This window comes from Acanthopagrus latus, chromosome 10 (assembly GCF_904848185.1).
Source record: "Acanthopagrus latus isolate v.2019 chromosome 10, fAcaLat1.1, whole genome shotgun sequence".
Taxonomy (NCBI): domain Eukaryota; kingdom Metazoa; phylum Chordata; class Actinopteri; order Spariformes; family Sparidae; genus Acanthopagrus; species Acanthopagrus latus.
Genome location: NC_051048.1, coordinates 7,896,916 through 7,918,064, shown reverse-complemented (window position 1 = coordinate 7,918,064; position 21,149 = coordinate 7,896,916). Strand labels below are relative to the sequence as shown.

The following is a 21,149-nucleotide window of genomic DNA, read 5'->3' as shown; positions in this document are numbered from 1 at the left end:
ACAGGTGTTGTGCTAATCTGCGGAACCGTTGCACAAATGTCTATTTTAAGGAGTTCACAAAATGCAAAATTCCTCAAGAGCAATGACGCCAACGTTTCTGTTGTTGGTGGTGGTGCTAGTGTTGTTAATCAGTATTGCTGCTGCCGTCACATAACCCCTTGTTGGATCATTGCCATAGGAAATTTACTGTGCCTATAACTAGCACGTTTTGCTACTTCATGCAGCAAATGTTTATGATCTGGTGTCACGTTGATCTGAAGCTGAGGAGTCAGTGTATACTAGTGGACGTGTGGCACCATCCATGGGACGTTCAGTGTAAGCATTAGTGTAATGTCTCGCAGTCTCTGCAAATAAAAGAAAACATAAGCTGTTTATGCAGACAGATTTCACAGTGATGGATAATTTGCAGGTATGAGGTATTCAGCCCGGCTGTAGTGGATGAAGGTGCATAAAAGGTTGTCATTGTACAATTAATTGGCTGTTTATGTGTGTCAGAAACACAGATTATGACTTTAAAAAATACTTAAACTCGAAGAACAGACAAATACAACAATTTGCTACACTGAAATGAAATTATTTGCCTAATGAAGTGAGGTCGCATAACATTATATCTTCAGGGGGAGAGTCAAGAGGAAAGCTGAGTAACTCCAGGAAACGACCCCTGGAAGAGGTGAAACCTGCATCAGAGCAGAGGAAAGAAAAAGGTAAAAGAGACTTGAAGTGAGGTTAAAGATTATCAGTAACATAGATCATTGTGGTGTCCCATTCCTCTGTAATTCTGAACACTTTTCACATTCTTTCCATAATCTAACATTTACAAATGAAAGACGGTGGCGTAATGACATTGCGTTTTTCTTTCTTGTGACTCAGCCGGAGAGACTTCATCATGACGTTCACAGTTAAGAAAACACCTGTTACCTATAATCTTGGTCAGAGCCACTGAACACTGCGTGATGTCAGCTTCCAAGAGATGGTGCTCTTTCTTTACGATTGCCATCTTGGCTCTCCATCCTTCCTCTCTGACACACACACACACACACACACACACACACACTGCATTCTTGAGTTTGTCTTAGTATTTAATTTCATAGTTTAGCTGCTGTGGTTGAATTATGGATTTTTGTATGACTGATTTGATCAATTTGCTAACACGAGTAAATTCTATTAAATAGTACATTACAACAGCAGCCACAGCCTCGTGCATCAGCTAATACTAGTATGAAGAACAAACCCAAAGTAACTATTGTAACGCGTGTCCTTTTCAGCAGTCGATCATTGCATCTTTTTTTCGTGTGTTTATATGATTGTAGCCCTCATGGTATTCAACAGAGTTGTTTATGTATTTGTTCATCTAAAATGCAAAGGAAACATAGCGTACTAGTCTCTAACATATCTCCCAGCAGGCTAACAGGAGCTATGGGGCCGTCTGCCAGTCTCGCCAGGCAGTGCACCTTCATGGGTTTCAGACATTTCACTCTCGAAGCCAAACTTTATTACTTGGTTGACAGATCACACTACCAGTTATACAACATCCTCGACAGCATTTTAAAAGGGGAACAAGCATGTAATCCATAACTTTGAGAAACATTCTAGCACAAACACTGTAATAATCCTCACAATCGTAAAAAAAAAAAAAGCTTGAAAAGTTGAAACCCTGAAACATGGACACAGTCTACACTGTAGCTGCAGATTGTCTGGTTAGTGAGCACCTTTTTTTTTAACTACACAAGCAAGTCATTGTGTAAGATCCATGACTCCCTCATTTATTTTGACTTGGTTACCTTCCAGATAAGGTTTTTTTCCAGGCAGGTTTCTGTTTCTTTATGATGTTACTGGTCTGACAAATTGTAACGGAGGTCCTTTCAGTCTCCATTACGTGTGTCAAGAGCTTCCTTACTGGCGAAGCATATTTGCACAGTATATGATATTTCACACAGTAAAACACAGTAATGTATTGGCACAAGAATAATTGAATAATAATGAAATAATGAAAACATTTAAAATCTAATTGTAGATCAGTCAGTCTAAGCCACAGCCAAACCTGAGTCGCCACTCAGTAGCCTCAATTATTTCCATAACTTTCAGACTGGAAAACAGGGATGTTTTGAAGTTTCCACACTAAACTCTACCACAGAAATTACAGTATTGCACATCGTTCAAGGACGGGCCAGGTCCGGGACTCGCTCACCAACCATGATAGATTTACTGCACTCAACTTGCCACCATACACCCCGATGTATTGATTCTAATTCTAAAGTGTTTCCATTTTGCTTTCATGTGTCTGGATCAACTGTAGTGGATCGAACTTTCACCAAAAAAATCTGTATGAAAAAAAAAAAAACTAATGAAAATGTGTCTTCTAGTCTGAACACATAAATATGATGCACATATCTTGGAATAAGAGTGACTTTCTGAGAAAAACGCGGGTAAAAAAGAATCCTTATAATAATAACAGACTTTATCAACATAGCGCGTTCCACAAAACAGTTACAAATGTAAAAACACTGAGAAGCTATTTTAAAAAAGCGGATTTTCAAGGGTTATTCAACAGAAAAGGAACAACGCTATGTGAGACATTAACTAATTATCTTTCGGCTGTTCTACAACGTTTACAGAAGCCTGTTATACTCTAGTTTCTTCGAACTCCGCAGACTCGCTGTTTTGTCGTGCGTTGCTGTCTTCGTTTTCCTGTGCCTCTTCATTTTTACTGCCTTTCACTTTACTCACTGTTGTAACACCCTCCTCTCCTCTAGCCTGAAGTCTCTCTTCCTTACTGTCTTTTCTCAGCTTTCCCTCATCCTCTGCACTGAGATGTCCCATCTGTGTAGCTTCTTCATCATCAGTATTTATTTCACTATTTCTTTTGGGCTCTTTGCGTTTCTTCAGTGCTTCAGGACCAATTTCGTCACCCTGTATTCCTTCCACCTCGTCTGTCAGATCCTCTGAAGTGGACTCAACAGGCTTGTGACGCTCTGTTGCTTGGGAGGAAGAAAACCATTTTTTTGGCAAGAGTGAACTGAACAATTTCTTCCACCACACTGGGCCTGTTTTCTTCAACCCTTCAGACGTGTTGTTTGAGTTTTCCACTGCATTATCCTCCTCTCCTTCAGTCTGATGGTTTGATAGCTCACTGTCTTTTCTAATCTGTCCCTCATCCTCTTCTGTCTGTTTCGTCTCACAGGGCATCTCCAACTCTGTAGCTTTAAATTGAAGAGAAAAAAAGTTTTTCAGCAAACTTATGTTGATATTATCATGGATTAATCCTTTATGTATTTTTGCAGTCCTACCTCTGTACGTGAGGAGATAGACAGTGCTGGAGCTGATGAACAATAATTTTGTTATTATTTGCACAGACAAACAATATGGGGACAACATGTGGTGAACACTTACAGATAAATAAATCCCAAATTATTATTTAGAGAATTGAAAGAACATTTTTTTAAACATACCTGAGTGTCCTGTCCTCTGCAAACAGCTGGTGTTTAACCTGCACAGTTCAACAAAAGCAAACCAGTGTCAGCAAATGTCTTTTTAATGTTGATCTTTCTGTTGCTGTGTTTTAAATGTGTAACATCTTAATGGAACAGATTAAGTTAAATCTTTCTCACCTCGCTGACATGAGAATCATCACACTCATACCAGGTGTTGTCCTCAGACAGGACGGTGGCTGTGTAATGTCCACCTCTTATACTGCCCATGTGATCCACCATCCCATACAGTTTGTATGTCTTCTTCTACAATAAGAACACAGTCAGGAACATGAAATGATTTTACAAGCAACTAATACCATTCAAATGAAAATCACAAATAAAAATAACTTTCTCTTGCCTCCAGCTGTAATTCACATGGCACTTCCACACAGCAGTGTGATCTGAAATGTGACCTGGTGATGTAGTCAAAGTCAAATCTCTTGAGGTGAAGAATCAAGATCTGAGGAGCTTCCACCATCTCACATCTCTGAATAACACAAGAAACATCATCACACACTATATCCTTTAACACAGAATATCTTAATTTGATTCCAGTATTGATTGACCAAATTGACCTGGATATTGTTTGTGTTTTCATTTTCAGGTCAAACTCACACTTGTTGCTCCTGTTTTCTGTTTACAGTCGTTGCAGTACACCATGTTGTCACTAGAGTAAGTTTTTGTTTGGAAAGTCCTCTTAAAGCTGCTCTCCTGTGGGAACACACATGTTGTGGTAAATGACATATTAGCTCAGCATGCTCACATCACATATAAACACTCAACCACAACTGTGAACTCTGTCTGCTCACCACACTGTAGGTTGTATCACTGGTATCTTTCAGTGACAGAGGGAGAGTCCAGAATGGATTTGTCTCTTCATTGATGATGTGATCTTTGGAGCATTTTGTTGTGTCTCTCATCTGTCCTTGGAAAACCTTGAGGAAAAAAGTCATTTCCAACACAGCATTGTGATTTGTTCTCCTGTAAATAACATAGTAGATTTAATAAGTGCTCACCTCAGAGGCCTCTGGACTGATATGATGTAAAATCTCCTGAAGACATTCAGCTGCATCACGTTGTTCATGAACTGCAGAAGGAAACATTAAACTGAATCTGATATATTCATTTTCTTCTCAGCACCTTATGACTGTCCAACTTACCATTTTCAATCTTCAGACTCCTTGTGATGTTTCCTGTTCTACATGTTTTTGTCTTCAGGTCAGTAAAGATTTGTCTCAGCTCTCGATCTGTTTGTGGATCCAACCTTTAGGAAGACAGCAGCTTCTCAGTGAACACTGACTGTTTACTGCTTTGATCTGCTCAGCAACAGAGTTTTGCACATTTGAAACACCCTTATACATTCAAATGAATTATCTTATTATACAGTGTTTCTTGTTAACATTTAACATTTGTATTGATCTCCTTGAACTTGTACAGATAAAAACAGCTGATTCCAACCTGTGGTGGATCTCAGTGGTCATGAAGAGAACCTGCAGGACACTGTTGAGGTAACATGTGGCTCCCTGATTGATCAGGCCATGATGACGTCTCTGTGGTGGAGTCACTTAAAAAAACACAGTGTCATTACACTGTTAATACTTTAGTACTGTTTGTACACTTAATTTGGCATTTGGTATTTTTCCATAATGTATCTAATAATGCACAGTGTCAGGGAAAGTGGTCATTTTTTTTTACAGCAATAGACACACTGACTCTCTTGATATAAATTACAGACAGGAGGACACGTGTTCTTCTTTTTACCTCTTTGTTCCTCCTTCTCTGTTTTCGTCTCTTCATCCAGATGTTGTTCACTGGAGTCTCTCAGCTGTTCTCCAACATCAACAGAAGCATCTTCTACTCTAGCTTCATTTAAGTCCTCAGACTTGCTGTTTTCTCGTGTATTTCTGTCCTTGTCGTCCTGTGCCTCTTCATCCTCACTGCTTTTCACTTCACTCAGTGTTGTATGATTATTAATTGATGTGTCAGTCTCTTCATGTTCTTCAACACCCTCCTCTCCTCCAGCCTGAAGTCTCTCTTCTTTCCTATCTTCTCTCATCTGTCCATCATCCTCTGCACTACGTCCCATCTGTGTTGTTTCTTCATCATCAGTGTTTCTTTTGCTATTTCTATTGGGTTCTTCGTCTCCTTTCAGTTCTTCAGGACCAGTATCTTCACCCTGTTCTTCTTTAAACTCAGTCAGATCGTCTGAAGGTGTCTCATCGGGCTTCTGGCACTCTGTGGCTTTGGAGGGGAAGAAAAATATGAAGAAGTTAAACATGTTAACATATGCATAATGTAATGTAGACACTTTAACAATGTTTGCAGACTGTACGTAGGTCATCAACACGCTTATGCATGATATACTTAAATTTATCAAATAACTCACACAGAGTAAATAAAAGTGGTAACTGTGTCTGCTGTGTTAGACACACACTGATTCTCTCAATGTAAATTACAGACAGAAGGAAACATGTTTTCTTTTTACCTCCACTTCCACTATGTGAATCCCCCCTCGACCCCTGAGGCTGATTTTATTTTTCTTTCCCTTTAGTCACATCTTTTCCTCACCAACATCACTGTGTCCCATCTGTCTCGTCTCTTCATCATCACTGTCCATTTCTACGTCTTTTCTGGTGTCTTCCACCTCAGCTTCCATCTGGTCCTCCACTTTCCTGGTTTCATCCTGTCGTTCAGCTGCATCGTCTGTCTGACTTGGTGGAGTGATCACATGGGGCTTCTTAGGCGCTGCGGGTTTGAGGGAATAGTCATTTATTCAGTCATTCATTCAGAAAAAAAATAGTCTGGGGAAATTACCACGAGAGTTTACGTTTTCAACTCACAGCCTTTAGCATTAGCATTATTTTTGGTTAAATTAAAGAATGAAAGTGAGGGCTATGATGACAAAGAATTATTTTTGCGATAAATGTGACATTTTCAAATTTTTCAAATTTAACGTTGTAATATTAAATGAGGTCAAAGACACGCCCCCTTTTGCCCAAAACAAATTTAAACCAAAAGTATTTTACATTGTAGTTAAAACTGTAGATGCCTTTTGCTTTCATTTGCATTCATTTTGTTTCATATTTGCACAAAGATTTTTTTAGTATGTCAGCACACTAGAGCTGCTGAGCTATTACCTGTTCGTTTCTTCTTTTGGGGCTTTTTCTCAGCAGGACGTCCTTCCTTATCATTCCCTTGACCTTCCTCCATTTTAGTGTCTTTCAGCTTGTTGTATGTGCGAGGCTGAAAAGAACGGGGCTTTAGTTTCCACGCATATTTTCCTGTGCCTTTAACTGTCTGCTCATCACAGCTTCATCACAGCCTTTCAGTCGGCCTGTTCCTCTGACTGACGTGTTGTTATTACACTGTGATCCAGTTTACCCTCAATACACATTTTCATGACCTCAAAATTCTGTGAAACAAGCAAAACATTCAAGCAGTAAACTTATAAACAGCACCTTTACAAGCTCAGTCTTTCTTTAGTGTTGACCACAAACTTTCTTTAAACTTTGAATCCCTTGTATTCCACCCTGTGGTGACACATTTGTATAGCTGACGAAGCAGGTTGTTCGGTTAGTTTTTAGCAATAGTTGTCTGTTTCTTCTGTTTCTACTGACACCTACTGCTCTGAAAAACTCACTTAAAATGATCGACGGGTAACTTTTTTAATGCTGAATGAATTCTAAATCTCCTGTTAATGATCTGGCGTCTTGTAAATCTTATCATTATGATCAACAGGTAAATATAATGCTCTACCGAGCTTAAGATATTCTACACAATGGAAAACACACAATATATAAATAGGAAATGATTTGCGATGTAGGTAGAAACGTAATACTCACTGCGGTCTGTCATGCAGTGAAACCAGCAACTTGCAGATCACAGCATGCAAGTCTGTACTGTCGTTAGTTTCCCAGGCGGCCTCTCGCTTAGCGATATGATGACGTCACAGAAAAAATACACCTCAGTAAATAAGAAGTTTGACTGGACCTACGATCCAGCACTTTGGCCGTCTTGGAATTATGCCTTTAATGTTAATTCTTCATGGCGTCGTGCCGAACAACCGTCGTGTTTTGAATCCGTCCTTTACTCAGTCAAGCTGTGAGGTGCAGCGTGTCTGGACCGGTGTGTATCATTTCACATCATCGGCGTCAGGTTCAGCTGTGTGGTTTCTGATCGTTTGTAGCCAGAACAAAAGATGGTGGCAAATTAAAAAAAAATAAAAATGAAAACATTAAAGAATTGATTTTAAAAAATGTAGTCATCTGACTAAACATTAATTAATGGTTTTGAAGCCCTCTCACGGTGACTGTGCACTATACTGACTTAACAAACACTACTGGAAACTAAATGAATGGATTTATGGATGAAACTTGAAAAAAAAAAACTCACTCTGTTTTGTCACTTAATATGAAATATTATTTTAGTCGCGCTCAAAACCCTCACTGTGAATTTCTAAACTTGAAGTGATTTTCCTTTGTGTTGGCACTGACCTTATCTCTTAAGTTATTTTTACTCTTAAAATGCATTGAAACCTATAGATTGACAATATTGAGAGATTGACAGTATTTCTAAACTCCTGGCTCCAGCTCTGCTGGTGTCCTCTGACTGAAGTCAAATTTTGAATCAAGGACTTTAATTGTAATCAAGTATTTTATTATTATTATTATAATGTGGTATTGCTCCTTATACAGGAGTATACAGGTGTATACAGGACACCAAATCACAGTGAATGTGACAAAAATGTACTGAGGCTATATGGAGCTATACAGCCCCGTTTATCAGCAGGATTTTGGTTCTCATTTGATGTTCCATTAATAAAACTGTACTGAAGCTGTGCCTGTATTTTGATGAAAAAAGATCATGATAATATAGTATTAATATCTGGGACACAGGCTCTAGGCAAATTCTAAAGAACTCCAGTCCCACTCTTATCATGATTCTAAACCTCAGGGAGAAACAAAGTGCTCCGGATAATGATTGTCTTTCCTTGTAGAGAAGTGAACAAGTAGAAGGTGGATCAGCAAAATGTTATCTTTTTTAACTGAATCATAAACAGATCACCTTTCTTTCTCCCCACCCAGAGAAGCAAGTTTCTCCTGGGCCAAGGACACCAGTTTACTTCAGCTCCTCTTATCTTTATTGTGCCAACCAGAACCAGTTTCGTCCTGTTCAACAAATACAACTTAAGGACATAATAATAATAATAATAATAATAATAATAATAATAATAATAATAATAATTATAATTATAACAATAACAACAACAACAACAACAATAATAATAATAATAATAATAATAATAATAATAATAATAATAATTCACGTTCACTCGTCATTGTTTTTTCTGTGGCTGACCAATCGGGAAGCAGCAAAAAATTTATAATGGCGGCCATTTTTCTGACATCACGCTCAGGCTCTAATCTATTATAAGGTAAAACAACTTATTACCGGTTAACTTCTGCTTGACAAAAACAAATATTAGCGTTCAACCGCTTCCTCGCTAACATTAAAATTTCAGTGTAGCGCCACACAAGGCTGCGCTTCCAGCAGAAGCTCTGAATGACCTGAATCAGGGCTCATGTCTTGTTTGGAGGGTGAGCCCACATCTTGTGCTTATTAGAATAAACTCTTAAAAGGCAGTCACATGTTGAATTTTCACTTCTCACGTTGTTGTAGGAAAAAATGAATTGGCACAACACCACTCTGAACTGAAGACAGGCTTATCTATAACACAATATCAAATCAAAAGAAAAAGGGGAAAAAAAAAGGATATTTAATCATGTTGTAATTTACAGCCGTGTGAGCGCAGCCCTGGCTGGTTGTGAATCACATGACAGCAATGAGGAACATGTCTATTGGCAAAGGTGACGTATCAGCTGTGAGACTTTCTACAGGTGCAGTAACAAGAACGCTGCTGACTCTTTTACAACACAGGTGATGTCCGAATGAACGCAGATGAACTCGTGCTTTGTAATTGCAGTTTCTCTAAGTGAGCCTGTAAAGATGTGTCTCATATTGGTCTCATTGCAGCGCAGAGAGAGCGTGTGGCGCTGCTCTTCATCAGATGCCTCCGGGCAGCTCCACGACTGTATGAATGACGGACAGGTGCCTGATTTTATAGGCTGTCAGATGGGTCCCTTCCTCCATCGTCTGGTCACAGTAGGTAAGCTTCAAGTTGTCCTCTGAAAACAGAAATTAATAGTAAGTAGTAAATAGTGAGTAGCTGAGCTGGTATTCTCAGGAGAAATATATTATCCGACGATTCTGCAGGGTCCTGAAGTGAACTGCTTTCCTTCAACATCAGCTTTTCTTCTGTTTAAGTTAAATGCCCTGCATACAAACGAACAAGTGGGACCAACATTTCCTTAAGGCAACAAAATGAATATACATACCTGTCATGAATGTGCTGTTAACTATCGCTTTTAATTTCTCGACAGTGATCTTCTTCATCTGCTCTTCATTGTCGCACAGGTCGATGATCTTCTCCACTCCAGTGGGTGATTTTACTCTCAGCTGGATCATTGTGCAGGTCGGTGCGCTCAGTGAGGACTGTGCGGAGTGCGCTTCATACGTCATTTGCAACCGCATCACGTGGTGGGCCAACTGCTACCCACGTGACTCTGTGGTTACGTTGGGGGAGAAGCCCCCGCTGGCTCCTATAAAGTGTGAGGGAACACGTTTATATTTACATGACAGGTAGTCAAGATGGGCAACCTATGTACAGCGAAACGGAAAAAGAACTCCAGACAACAGAGAGGCAATGTGACAAAACTACAGAGCAACAACTCCGAACAACAGAGAGGCAATGTGACAAAACTACAGAGCAACAACTCCGAACAACAGAGAGGCAATGTGACAAAACTACAGAGCAACAACTCCGAACAACAGAGAGGCAATGTGACAAAACTACAGAGCAACAACTCCGAACAACAGAGAGGCAATGTGACAAAACTACAGAGCAACAACTCCGAACAACAGAGAGGCAATATGACAAAACTACAGAGCAACAACTCCGGACAACAGAGAGGCAATGTGACAAAACTACAGAACAATATCTCCGAAGAACTGAGGAGCAATTTGGCACCACGACAGAGCAACAACTCCGGACAACAGAGAGGCAATTTGACAGCTCTACAGAACAATATCTCCGAGGAACTGAGGAGCAATTTTGCAACTCGACAGAGAAACATCTCCGGACAGAGGAAGAGCAATTCGACAACTGAACAGAGCAGCAGCTCCGAGAAGTGTTACGACCCGCGGGACCGCACGCTGACATTTGTAGACGGAGAGGATGAGTTAGACTGTAAGTAGCCACTTTGTACATGCAGGTCAGTGCCCACGAAGCACACGTTTCACAAATATGAATGGACTGCACAAGAAATTATGGTCTAAATCTGAAACACTGCTTCTGCTTTGTGTCTCACAGTTTTGTGTATGGACTACAAGTCCCGCAGAGCAAAGATGTCCTGCGGTCACGCTGTTACTCCGATGTCTCTCACCGATCATTGTCGCAGGTTGTTGGACGAGGTATGAAGTTCATTTAATTTAATCATCATTTATGAACATGCAATGACAAAATAAACAGAGGGCAGGTAGGTTTCCCTCAGCAGTGAGTGAAAAACAGTGAATTTAACTTCATGTCTTAGCAGGCGACTCCGAACTTGAAACGACTGTCCGTTTAATAGTGAATCATGCAGGCGATTATAAACTTGACACATGCATGTGTTTCTTTTATTTTCTTCTCAACATCTCAGGGCAAGTGGAGATTTGTGTGCGGTAAGTGTGATGCTGAGTGGTCCTTCGAGGAGGTTCGTAAAATGGCTCTTCTGACTCCTGGAGAAGTGGAGGAATTTGAGAAGAAGACGTTCGTTAATGCTGCCCCAAACCTGAAGGTCAAAGAAGTGAGTACACAACTTACACTGTTCTTAGAAATAATGTGGCACATGGGCGTAACCACGCATTCGTTGGGGGGGGTCATGCCCCCCCCCCCCAAAAAAAATGTTTTAAAAAATGAGAAAATGGCAATATGTCCCCCCCAGTATACAGTAGAAAATATGTTAAATATGCACTCTTTTAAAAACCCTGTCAACAGATCTGTCCCATTATTTCTTATTTATTTTCAATTTGTTTCACTACTACTGGAAAAGTCATAACTCGATTCGATCATCGGTAGGTGTGTTTAAAATCGGCAAACAGCAACCGACCAATACAAAACGAAGCGGAGGGGCATCCACTATCTCAGAGAATTTCACAGAATATTCCTTTACGTGTGAACTCAAATGGTCAATGTTGTCCTCAAAACTTCTAAATGTGTGCAAATTTTCATATGTAAAATATCATAGAATTGTGGGAAATGTACTGGGAAAAATTCAGGGGAAGGGCTCTCATTTGGACCCCTCCGATATCTGTACCATGGTTACGCCCTTGATGTCGAGCATGCAGATACGAGGCTGAATATCAGAGCATCTCACTGTCTGTCTTTTAACCTCACAGTGTCCTGGCTGCAAGTCTCTTGTGGTGAGAACTGACCTCAGTGATATCAGTGTCAGATGCACGGTGTGCACAGCCAACAGAAAAAGCCTTTATAAGTTCTGCTGGCAGTGTCTGAGGGAATGGAAAGGTCCGGTTCTACGCACAGACCACTGTGACAACGACGGCTGCCAGAGTCCACTGGGAATATTAAAGAACTGCGGAGATGTCGTCCTCAAAGGTGTGATGGATGTCAGAGGAGATCCCTTAAAATGTCCCTCCACCCGAGCCTGTCCCACCTGTGGCATGCTGGTAGGACATAATGGAACCAAATGTAAAAACATTACATGCAGGCAGTGTAAAGTGGAGTTCTGTTTTGTGTGTCTGAAGACCACTACAGAGTGCCAGAGGATAAACGCAAGGTCATGGTACAGAGTTTGCTCCACTGGTATAGCACCAAGACAGACCTCCATACCTGTGTGGCAGAGCAGATAATTGTGTTGATTCAACACTGTGATCTCAAGACACACAAACGCACCTTTTCATGTTGTCTTTTATAATGCCAATCATCATTGTTATTACTCACACAGATATTCAGCCCACACAACATGACATTTATTTACCTTTTTGCACAACATAAACATCGACCTGCTTTCATTAAGAATCTTTTTTTTTTAATTTTCTTCAGCCCCTCTGATGTTATCTCACTGTGACAGTGCGTATTCTGATCCTTGTTATGTCTTTTTTCGCATTTCCTTGTTTTATCGGCTTTGTATGGATCATCTGTTTATTCTCCTGACAAAACAAAATTTCTTTTCCAGCCAAAAAAAATAAATAAATACACATACACTCTTGGTTTTGAATACATTATTTCTGCTTGAGATTTCATTTTCGCCGCTCATCTGTGATTCACCGGTGGAATCACTACAAACAACTGACTGTGGTAGAATAAGTATTCAGATGATTCACACATATAAAAGAAAATAATTGGTTGTAGTGAAAAGTCCATTCAAAGTAGTGTAACCAGCGACTACAGCTGTCAGATAAACGTAGTGGAGGGAAAGTTAAGAACGTAATGTAGTGAAATATAAAAGTAGGCCGATGTAAAGTGGCAGGAAATTAAAAACTGTACAAACGTTATAACATTTCCATTTAAGTTCTGATTGTCATTGAACGTCACACCGATAAACTCCCGGACAATGGCGCTACCTTCAGGTCATTACACTTTCTAACAGTCCATTCAGGTTAAACTCTCTCTTCTGAGTGAAGAACAGCTTCTACACCAGAAAGATGGTTGCAAAACACTTACAGATATGTAATAATTCTGCATTAAAATGCCCGACAAAGGACACTGAAATGAATGTGAAGCTTGAGCGGAAATGGTTCCACCTCCATGACACCGGGATGGAGTTTCAAAAGCAGTCTGAGTCCAGGTTTCAGAGAGACGAAAGATTATTTTTTTTGTCCATAACATATTTACTCAGTGTACTCAACTTATTCTATATTCTCATTATGAAACAATAGATATGTCGCTGTACATTCTGGCATCTGTGTCTGAAGTATTTAAAGTATTATTGCACATCTAAAACCAAAGCAGATAAAATAAACTTCACCTCACAACATTTAAATATCATTTTTTGCTAATAATGCTTTTATACTTTTACTGAGGTTAAATTGAATGAAGGATCATTGTAGTGACGGTCCAATTCAGTCGCTGTCTTATGGCTTAAATAGATTAGAAATCATGTGCTTTAATTACATAATGCCATGAAAATGTATTTTATTGTCATTCATTTTAAATGAAAACCTTAAAAGTACTTTTATTGTGTCACACGATGGTCAGTCACATTCATTTCATTTGGTTTAATGAATGGAAGACGATGGGATTCATCAAATGAATAAATATGACTCAACAAAATTGTACCATCCCACTTTTAGAAATGTGATTATTGCCTTTTTTGTATTTTTGATTACATGCTGAGGAGTGTTGTTGATAACATTGGTGGGTTGCATTTATGAACACATACAGATTTCATATTCAACTGATTTGTCCTGTAACACCGTCAGCAGATGGAGCTTCAGGTTGAAACCCATAATCTTATAGAGAGAGTTGAGGTATCCTACTTTAAAGATCAGTTAAACCCCTGTTAGTCATAATCAATGAACATGTGTCTTCTAGTCTGAACACATATACATGATACACATATATTGGAATAAGTGTGACTTTCTGAGGAATTCATTGTGGATTAAAAAAAATCCACAGATCTGCCAAGAAAACACAGAAAAAAAGATTGCTTACAATAAAAACAGACTTTATTAACATGGTTCCTTTCAAAACACAGTTCTAAATCTAAAAACACTGACAAGTTATTTTAAAAAGTGGATTTTCAGAAGTTATTTATCAGACAAGGCTCCTCAGACTCCTCCTGTGCCTCTTCATCCTCGCTGCTTTTCACTTCACTCACTGTTGCATGATTATTAATTGATGTGTCAGTCTCTTCATGTTCTGGATCACCTTCCTCTCCTCTAGCCTGAAGTCTCTCTTCTCTCCTATCCTTTCTCATCTGTCCATCATCCTCTGCACTGTGTCCCAGCTGTGTGGTTTCTTCATCATCAGTGTTTCTTTTGCTATTTCTTTTGGGTTCTTCGTCTCCTTTAAGTCCTGCTGGACCAATATCGTCACCCTGTTCTTCTTTCACCTCGTCTGTCAGATCCTCTGACGTGGTCCCAACAGGCTTCTGAGACGCTGCACGTTTGGAGGGATGTTTTCGTGAATTCCATTTTTTTTTGATGAAATAAATGAGCTTGCTCTTGTTACCCTTTTGTTCCTTCCTCTCTGCCTTAGTCTTGTCAGCCAAATGTTGTTCACGGGAAGTTTTTGAATGAGTTCCCTTCAACCCTTTAGATTTGATGTTTGAGTTTTCTTCTGCGTTATCCTCCTCTCCTTCAGTCAGATGGTTTAATACCTCATTGCCATTTCTAGTCTGTATGTCACCCTCTTCATTCTGTCTCGTCTCACAGGACATCTTCAATTCTGTAGCTTTAAATTGAAGAGAAAAAAATAATTTATTCATTTGTTGATATCATACCGTAATTAAACCGTTATGTATTTTGCAGTCCTACCTCTGTACGTGAGGAGATAGACAGTGCTGGAGCTGATGGACAGTAATTTTGAAGTTATTATTTGCACAGATGAACAATATGGTGACAACATGTGGTGAACACTTACAGATAAATAAATCCCAAAATATTATTTAGAAAATCAAAAAGACATTTTTTTTCAAACATACCTGAAAGTCCCGTCCTCTGCAAACAGCTGGTGTTTAACCTGCACAGTTCAACAAAAGCAAACCAGTGTCAGCAAATTTGTTTTGAATGTTGATCTTTGTGTTGGTGTGTTTTAAGTGTGTAACGTGGGAGCGGCTGCAGCTCAGGAGGTAGAGCAGGTCGTCTGGTGTTTAGAAGTTCGAATCCTGGCTCCCCCTGGCTGCATGTGGAAGTGTCCTTGAGCAAGATACTGAACCCCAAATTGCTCCTAGTGTGCACCTTGCATGGTAGCCTCCACCATCAGTGTATGAATGTGTGTCTGAATGGGTGCATGTGGGACGTGGCGTGAAGAAGAAACTATAGAAATGCAATTCAGTTTACCATAACATCTTAATGGAACAGATTAAGTTAAATCTTTCTCACCTCGCTGACATGAGAATCATCACACTCATACCAGGTGTTGTCCTCAGACAGGACGGTGGCTGTGTAATGTCCACCTCTTATACTGCCCATGTGATTCACCATCCCATACAGTTTGTATGTCTTCTTCTACAATAAGAACACAGTCAGGATTTTATAAGCAAATAAGACAATTCAAATGAAAATCAGAGATAAAATAACTTTCTCTTGCCTCCAGCTGTAATTCACATGGCACTTCCACACTGCAGTCTGATTTGAAATGTGACCTGGTGTTGTAGTCAAAGTCAAATCTCTTGAGGAGAAGAATCAAGATCTGAGGAGCTTCCACCATCTCACATCTCTGAATAACAGAAGACACATCATCAAACATTATATCCTCTAACAGAGAATGTTTTAATTTAATTCCAATGTTAAAATTGACCTGGATATTGTTTGTGTTTTCCTTTTCAGGTCAAAACTCACACTTGTTGCTTCTGTTTTCTGTTTACAGTCGTTGCAGTACACCATGTTGTCACTAGAGTAAGTTTTCATTTGGAAAGTCCTCTTAAAGCTGCTCTCCTGTGGGAACACACATGTTGTATTGAATTACATATTAGCTCAGCATGCTCACATCACATATAAACACTAAACTACAACTGTGAACTCTGTCTGCTCACCACACTGTAGGTTGTATCACTGGTATCTTTCAGTGACAGAGGGAGAGTCCAGAATGGATTTGTCTCTTCATTGATGATGTGATCTTTGGAGCACTTTGTTGTGTCTCTCATCTGTCCTTGGAAAACCTTGAGAAAAAAAAGTTTTGTTTGCATTGTGATTTGTTCTCCTGTAAATAACATAGTAGATTTAATAAGTGCTCACCTCAGAGGCCTCTGGACTGATATGATGTAAAATCTCCTGAAGACATTCAGCTGCATCACGTTGTTCATGAACTGCAGAAGGAAACATTAAACTGAATCTGATATATTCATTTTCTTCTCAGCACCTTATGACTGTCCAACTTACCATTTTCAATCTTCAGACTCCTTGTGATGTTTCCTGTTCTACATGTTTTTGTCTTCAGGTCAGTAAAGATTTGTCTCAGCTCTCGATCTGTTTGTGGATCCAACCTTTAGGAAGACAGCAGCTTCTCAGTGAACACTGACTGTTTACTGCTTTGATCTGCTCAGCAACAGAGTTTTGTACATTTGAAAAACCCTTATACATTCAAATGAATCATCTTATTATACAGTGTTCATGGAAACATTTAACATTTGAACTGATCTGCTTGAACTTGCACAGATAAAAAAGCAGCAGTTTCAAACCTGTGGTGGATCTCAGTGGTCATGAAGAGAACCTGCAGGACACTGTTGAGGTAACATGTGGCTCCCTGATTGATCAGGCCATGATGACGTCTCTGTGGTGGAGTCACTTAAAAAACACAGTGTCATTACACCGTTAATACTTTAATACTATTTTTAAATTTAATTTGCCTCATCAGTGTATTTTTCCATAACGTGTCTAATGATGGAATATAAAATAAATCACACACAGTGTCAGGGAAAGTGGTCAGTTTTGCATGTTGCCATAGACTCACACTGATTCTCTTGATATAAATTACAGACAGTAGGACACATGTTCTTCTTTTACCTCCTTGTTCTTCCTTCTCTGACTTTTCATCCAGATGTTGTTCACAGGAGTCTTTCAGCTGTTCTACAACATTAACAGAAGCATCTTCTACTCTAGTTTCACCCTCCTCTCCTCTACCACGAAGTCTCTATTTCTATCATTTCTACTCTTTCTTTTTGTTTTCTTTGTCTCCTTTCAGTTCTTCAGGACTAATATCTTCTCCCTGTTTCTTCTCGCACCTCCTCTGTCACAATAGGCTTCCGGCACTCAAGTTTGAAGAGATTTGACAAAAAAATTCAATGATGTTGTGAAGAAAGAAAATAACTTGTTCTCATTACCTCCTAGTTCCTCCTTCTCTGGCTTTGCTTCATCATCAAGATGTTCACAGGAGTCGTTTGAGTTAGTTTCCTTCAACTCTTCAGACTTGTTTGAGTTTTCTTCTGCATCATCCTCCTCTCCTTCAGTCTGATGGTTTAATACCTCATTGTCATTTCTAGTCTGTACCTCACTCTCATCATTCTGTTTCATCTCACAGGACATCTTCAACTCTATAGCTTTAAATTGAAGAGAAAAAAAATAATTTAAGAAACATATGTTAGTATTATACCTTAATTAATGCTTTGTGTATTTTTGTAGTCCTACCTCTGTACATGAGGAGGTAGACAGTGCTGGAGCTGATGAACAATAATTTGGAAGTTATTATTTACACAGAAAAACAACAATATGGGGCTAATATGTGGTAAACACTTACAGATAAATATACAATTCCAAATTATTTTGGAGAAAAAAAAATATGTTAAAACATACCTGAGTGTCCTGTCCTCTGCAAACAGCTGTTCTTCAACCTGCACAGTTCAACAAAAGCAAACCAATGTCAGCAAATGTCTTTTTAATGTTGATCTTTCTGTTGCTGTGTTTTAAATGTGTAACATCTTAATGGAACAGATTAAGTTAAATCTTTCTCACCTCGCTGACATGAGAATCATCACACTCATACCAGGTGTTGTCCTCAGACAGGACGGTGGCTGTGTAATGTCCACCTCTTATACTGCCCATGTGATCCACCATCCCATACAGTTTGTATGTCTTGTCCTACAATGAAGAAAACAATCAGGAACATGAAATTATTTTAAAAGCAACTGAGACCATTCAAATGAAAATCACAAATAAAAATAACTTTTCTTGCCTCCAGCTGTAATTCACATGGCACTTCCACACAGCGGTGTGATTTGAAATGTGACCTGGTGATGTGGTCAAAGTCAAATCTCTTGAGGAGAAGAATCAAGATCTGAGGAGCTTCCACCATCTCACATCTCTGAATAACACAAGAAACATCATCACACACTATATCCTTTAACACCGAATATTTTAATTATATTCCAGTATTAAAATTGACCTGGATATTGTTTGTGTTTTCCTTTTCAGGTCAAAACTCACACTTGTTGCTCCTGTTTTCTGTTCACAGTCGTTGCAGTGCATCATGTTGTCACCTGTGTATGTTTTTGTTTGGAAAGTCCTCTTAAAGCTGCTCTCCTGTGGGAACACACATGTTGTAATAAATCAGATATTAACTCAGCATGCTCACATCACATATAAACACTGATCAACAATGCTGAACTTTGCTCACCACACTGTAGGTTGTGTCAGGAGTATCTCTGAGTGACAGAGTGTGAGTCCAGAATGGTTTTGTTCTTTCATTTATGTGGCCTTCTGAGCATTCTGTTCTGTGAGTCATCTCTCCCTTGAAGACCTTCACATAAAAATGCCAATTGTCACACATCATTCTCATTTGTCCCTTCACAGTAACATAGTAGATATTTTTGAGTGCTCACCTCTGCGGCCTGTCGGCTGACCTTATTTAAAATCATCTTCAGACATTCAGCTGCATCACGTTGTTCATCGACTGCAAAATACATACAGACTGATACATTATCCTGAATCTAATATATTGATTTCACTGAAGCTTCTCAATACTGCCCAGCTTACCATTTTTAATCCCAAATGTTGTTGTGATGTTTTCTGTTCTGCATGTGTTTTTCTTCAGGTCTTCAAAGATTTCTCTGAGCTGAAGATCTGTTTGTGATTGTGGATCCAACCTTTAGGTAGACAACAGTTTCTCAGTGAATAGTGACTGTTTACTGCTTGTATTAAAATGCTCCCTGATGTATATTTGTGGGTCTGAAACACCCAGATGTACCCAGGTAGGTAAGATTATAGTCTGGTCCAGAGTTGCCTCTCAATATTTTACTTAATATTGTGGTAACATTTATTTTACTCTCCTTGTTACAGATAAAAGCAGCTGTTTCAAACCTGTCGTGGAACTCAGTGGTCATGAAGAGAACCTGCAGGACACTGTTGAGGTAACATGTGGCTCCCTGATTGATCAGGCCATGATGACGTCTGTCAGGCTGAACAACTACAAGAGGGACAAACACAGTGTCATAGAAAATTATTCTTGAATCGGTCACCAATCAATAAAGAAGAATTTTTTATTCTATAGCATAGTTTTATGATTCATCAGTTACATCTCAGATAATATAGTATTACTTGTAATGTGTCCATTACTAAATTACAACTGTGAACACAACTGTGAATATATATATATATATATATATATATATATATATATATATATATATATATATATATATATATATATATATATATATATATATATATATATATATATATATATATATATATATATATATATATATATATATATATATATATATATATATATATATATATATATATATTCACAGTTGTGCAGCAGATGCCAGGCCTAATTTTACAAATTATACATATTTTCACTTTAGATGATCTAGTCACTTATTGAGCATAACCCATATCTGAATGAATGAATGAATGAATGAATGAATGAATGAATGAATGAATGAATGAATGAATGAATGATTTAACTTTTTTTTTTCTTCAGTATTTAAGAGATGGCCATCTTGTGTAATTTCTTTCAGTTCTTTCAAATTGTGATTCATTTTGCAAAAACCTATTCCAAGTGAAGTAAGCGCTCATGTTTTCAGACATATAAACAATACTTACTTAGTTCTTGTCCAGCTGGTGCAGCATCTGATTAGAAACAAAAAGAGTTCACTGTAGAAGGTCTACAACATACATTTGGTTGAACACAATATTAAGAACAGAATTAACATTAAAATGTAAAAATGATCAAAAGATTCATCACTAGTTAAAAAGACATGGTCTCTAAGTGAACATATTTATAGGGCCATAAATATTTTTTGTAGTTGTAGTGTTGGCAATCTTTAGCTTTTATTTATGTAATTTTTATGTACATCCACACAATGATCTTCAGTACCTTGTTCAGCCTTGTCTTCCTCTTTGTCCTTTTCCTTCTGCATTGGTTTACTCATCACGATGTCCTTTATTGGATTAAGTAGAAGAACGTTCTTCCATCTCAGCAGCTGTTGCACAGATTTGGCAATTATTCAGTTTTATGTCCTGACACGTTCCTCTGACTGTCTTTATCGTGAAATTAATCCTCAATACACATTTCATGACTCCTCTCTCTTTTGTTTATTTTCCCACAAAACAAACACATAGAAACTAAATACCTCGACTACCTGCATTTTATACTGAAGCTCAAAAGGTTCCTCGTACCCTTCATTCTTTATGTTTCACCCAGTGGTGAAGTATAATCAGCAGCACCTCCTCCTCAGCTCGTTATGAATGGCCAAATGTAATGCATTTATCCAGAAAAAAATGAGTTTTGACATTGGAAACTTTCTTTTCTAAAATCAACACTGTATTTATTATCTTTGAACAGTACTATATAATTTAATAAATGACATAGTTCCTCCATAATTGTGAGACAGAGACAGTCCATTCATGCCTTCCGGACCTTTATGTTACGTAAGGAAAACACAATAAATGAATACA

At 38.6% G+C, this 21,149-nt stretch overlaps 3 protein-coding genes across 5 annotated transcripts in view; 2 read left to right on the top strand and 1 right to left on the bottom strand.

Moving 5' to 3' along the window:
- LOC119027676 (ubiquitin carboxyl-terminal hydrolase 17-like protein D) overlaps positions 1–21,149 on the top strand; it is an 85,779-nt gene that overhangs the window by 37,144 nt on the left and 27,486 nt on the right. The gene's annotated exons all lie outside the window — the stretch shown is intronic.
- LOC119027675 overlaps positions 1–21,149 on the bottom strand; it is a 125,810-nt gene that overhangs the window by 104,141 nt on the left and 520 nt on the right. The window contains exons 2-21 of the mRNA XM_037113080.1: positions 20,569–20,674; positions 20,295–20,321; positions 19,545–19,650; positions 19,221–19,330; positions 19,067–19,137; positions 18,862–18,984; positions 18,672–18,767; positions 18,421–18,549; positions 18,201–18,326; positions 18,042–18,079; positions 17,877–17,908; positions 17,573–17,788; positions 17,256–17,318; positions 16,931–17,036; positions 16,632–16,735; positions 16,488–16,558; positions 16,286–16,411; positions 16,092–16,187; positions 15,841–15,969; positions 3,609–3,734 (exon numbers count right to left, since the gene is read on the bottom strand). Of these exons, the coding sequence (XP_036968975.1) occupies positions 3,609–3,734; positions 15,841–15,969; positions 16,092–16,187; positions 16,286–16,411; positions 16,488–16,558; positions 16,632–16,735; positions 16,931–17,036; positions 17,256–17,318; positions 17,573–17,788; positions 17,877–17,908; positions 18,042–18,079; positions 18,201–18,326; positions 18,421–18,549; positions 18,672–18,767; positions 18,862–18,984; positions 19,067–19,137; positions 19,221–19,330; positions 19,545–19,650; positions 20,295–20,321; positions 20,569–20,623 (1,950 nt within the window). The 5' untranslated portion in view covers positions 20,624–20,674. The remainder of the gene's footprint in view (positions 1–3,608; positions 3,735–15,840; positions 15,970–16,091; positions 16,188–16,285; positions 16,412–16,487; positions 16,559–16,631; positions 16,736–16,930; positions 17,037–17,255; positions 17,319–17,572; positions 17,789–17,876; positions 17,909–18,041; positions 18,080–18,200; positions 18,327–18,420; positions 18,550–18,671; positions 18,768–18,861; positions 18,985–19,066; positions 19,138–19,220; positions 19,331–19,544; positions 19,651–20,294; positions 20,322–20,568; positions 20,675–21,149) is intronic.
- LOC119027684 lies at positions 10,150–12,796 on the top strand. Of its 2 annotated transcripts, XM_037113100.1 has the most exons (5): positions 10,169–10,235; positions 10,281–10,776; positions 10,900–11,000; positions 11,228–11,374; positions 11,967–12,796. In XM_037113100.1, exons 1-5 carry the CDS (start codon positions 10,179–10,181, stop codon positions 12,435–12,437), a joined length of 1,272 nt encoding a protein of 423 aa, XP_036968995.1. In that variant the 5' UTR covers positions 10,169–10,178; the 3' UTR covers positions 12,438–12,796. The 2 variants fall into 2 exon arrangements, with proteins under 2 accessions (XP_036968993.1, XP_036968995.1); XM_037113098.1 differs by having other exon boundaries at positions 10,150–10,776.

What these genes read in the sequence shown, in the direction of transcription:
- LOC119027684 (XM_037113098.1), top strand. Translation starts at nt 10,179, where the DNA reads ATGGGCAACCTATGTACAGCGAAACGGAAAAAGAACTCCAGACAACAG. An exon ending in CGGAGAGGATGAGTTAGACT is followed by an intron (nt 10,777 to 10,899) that starts GTAAGTAGCCAC and finishes TGTGTCTCACAG; the next exon opens with TTTTGTGTATGGACTACAAG. An exon ending in GTCGCAGGTTGTTGGACGAG is followed by an intron (nt 11,001 to 11,227) that starts GTATGAAGTTCA and finishes TCAACATCTCAG; the next exon opens with GGCAAGTGGAGATTTGTGTG.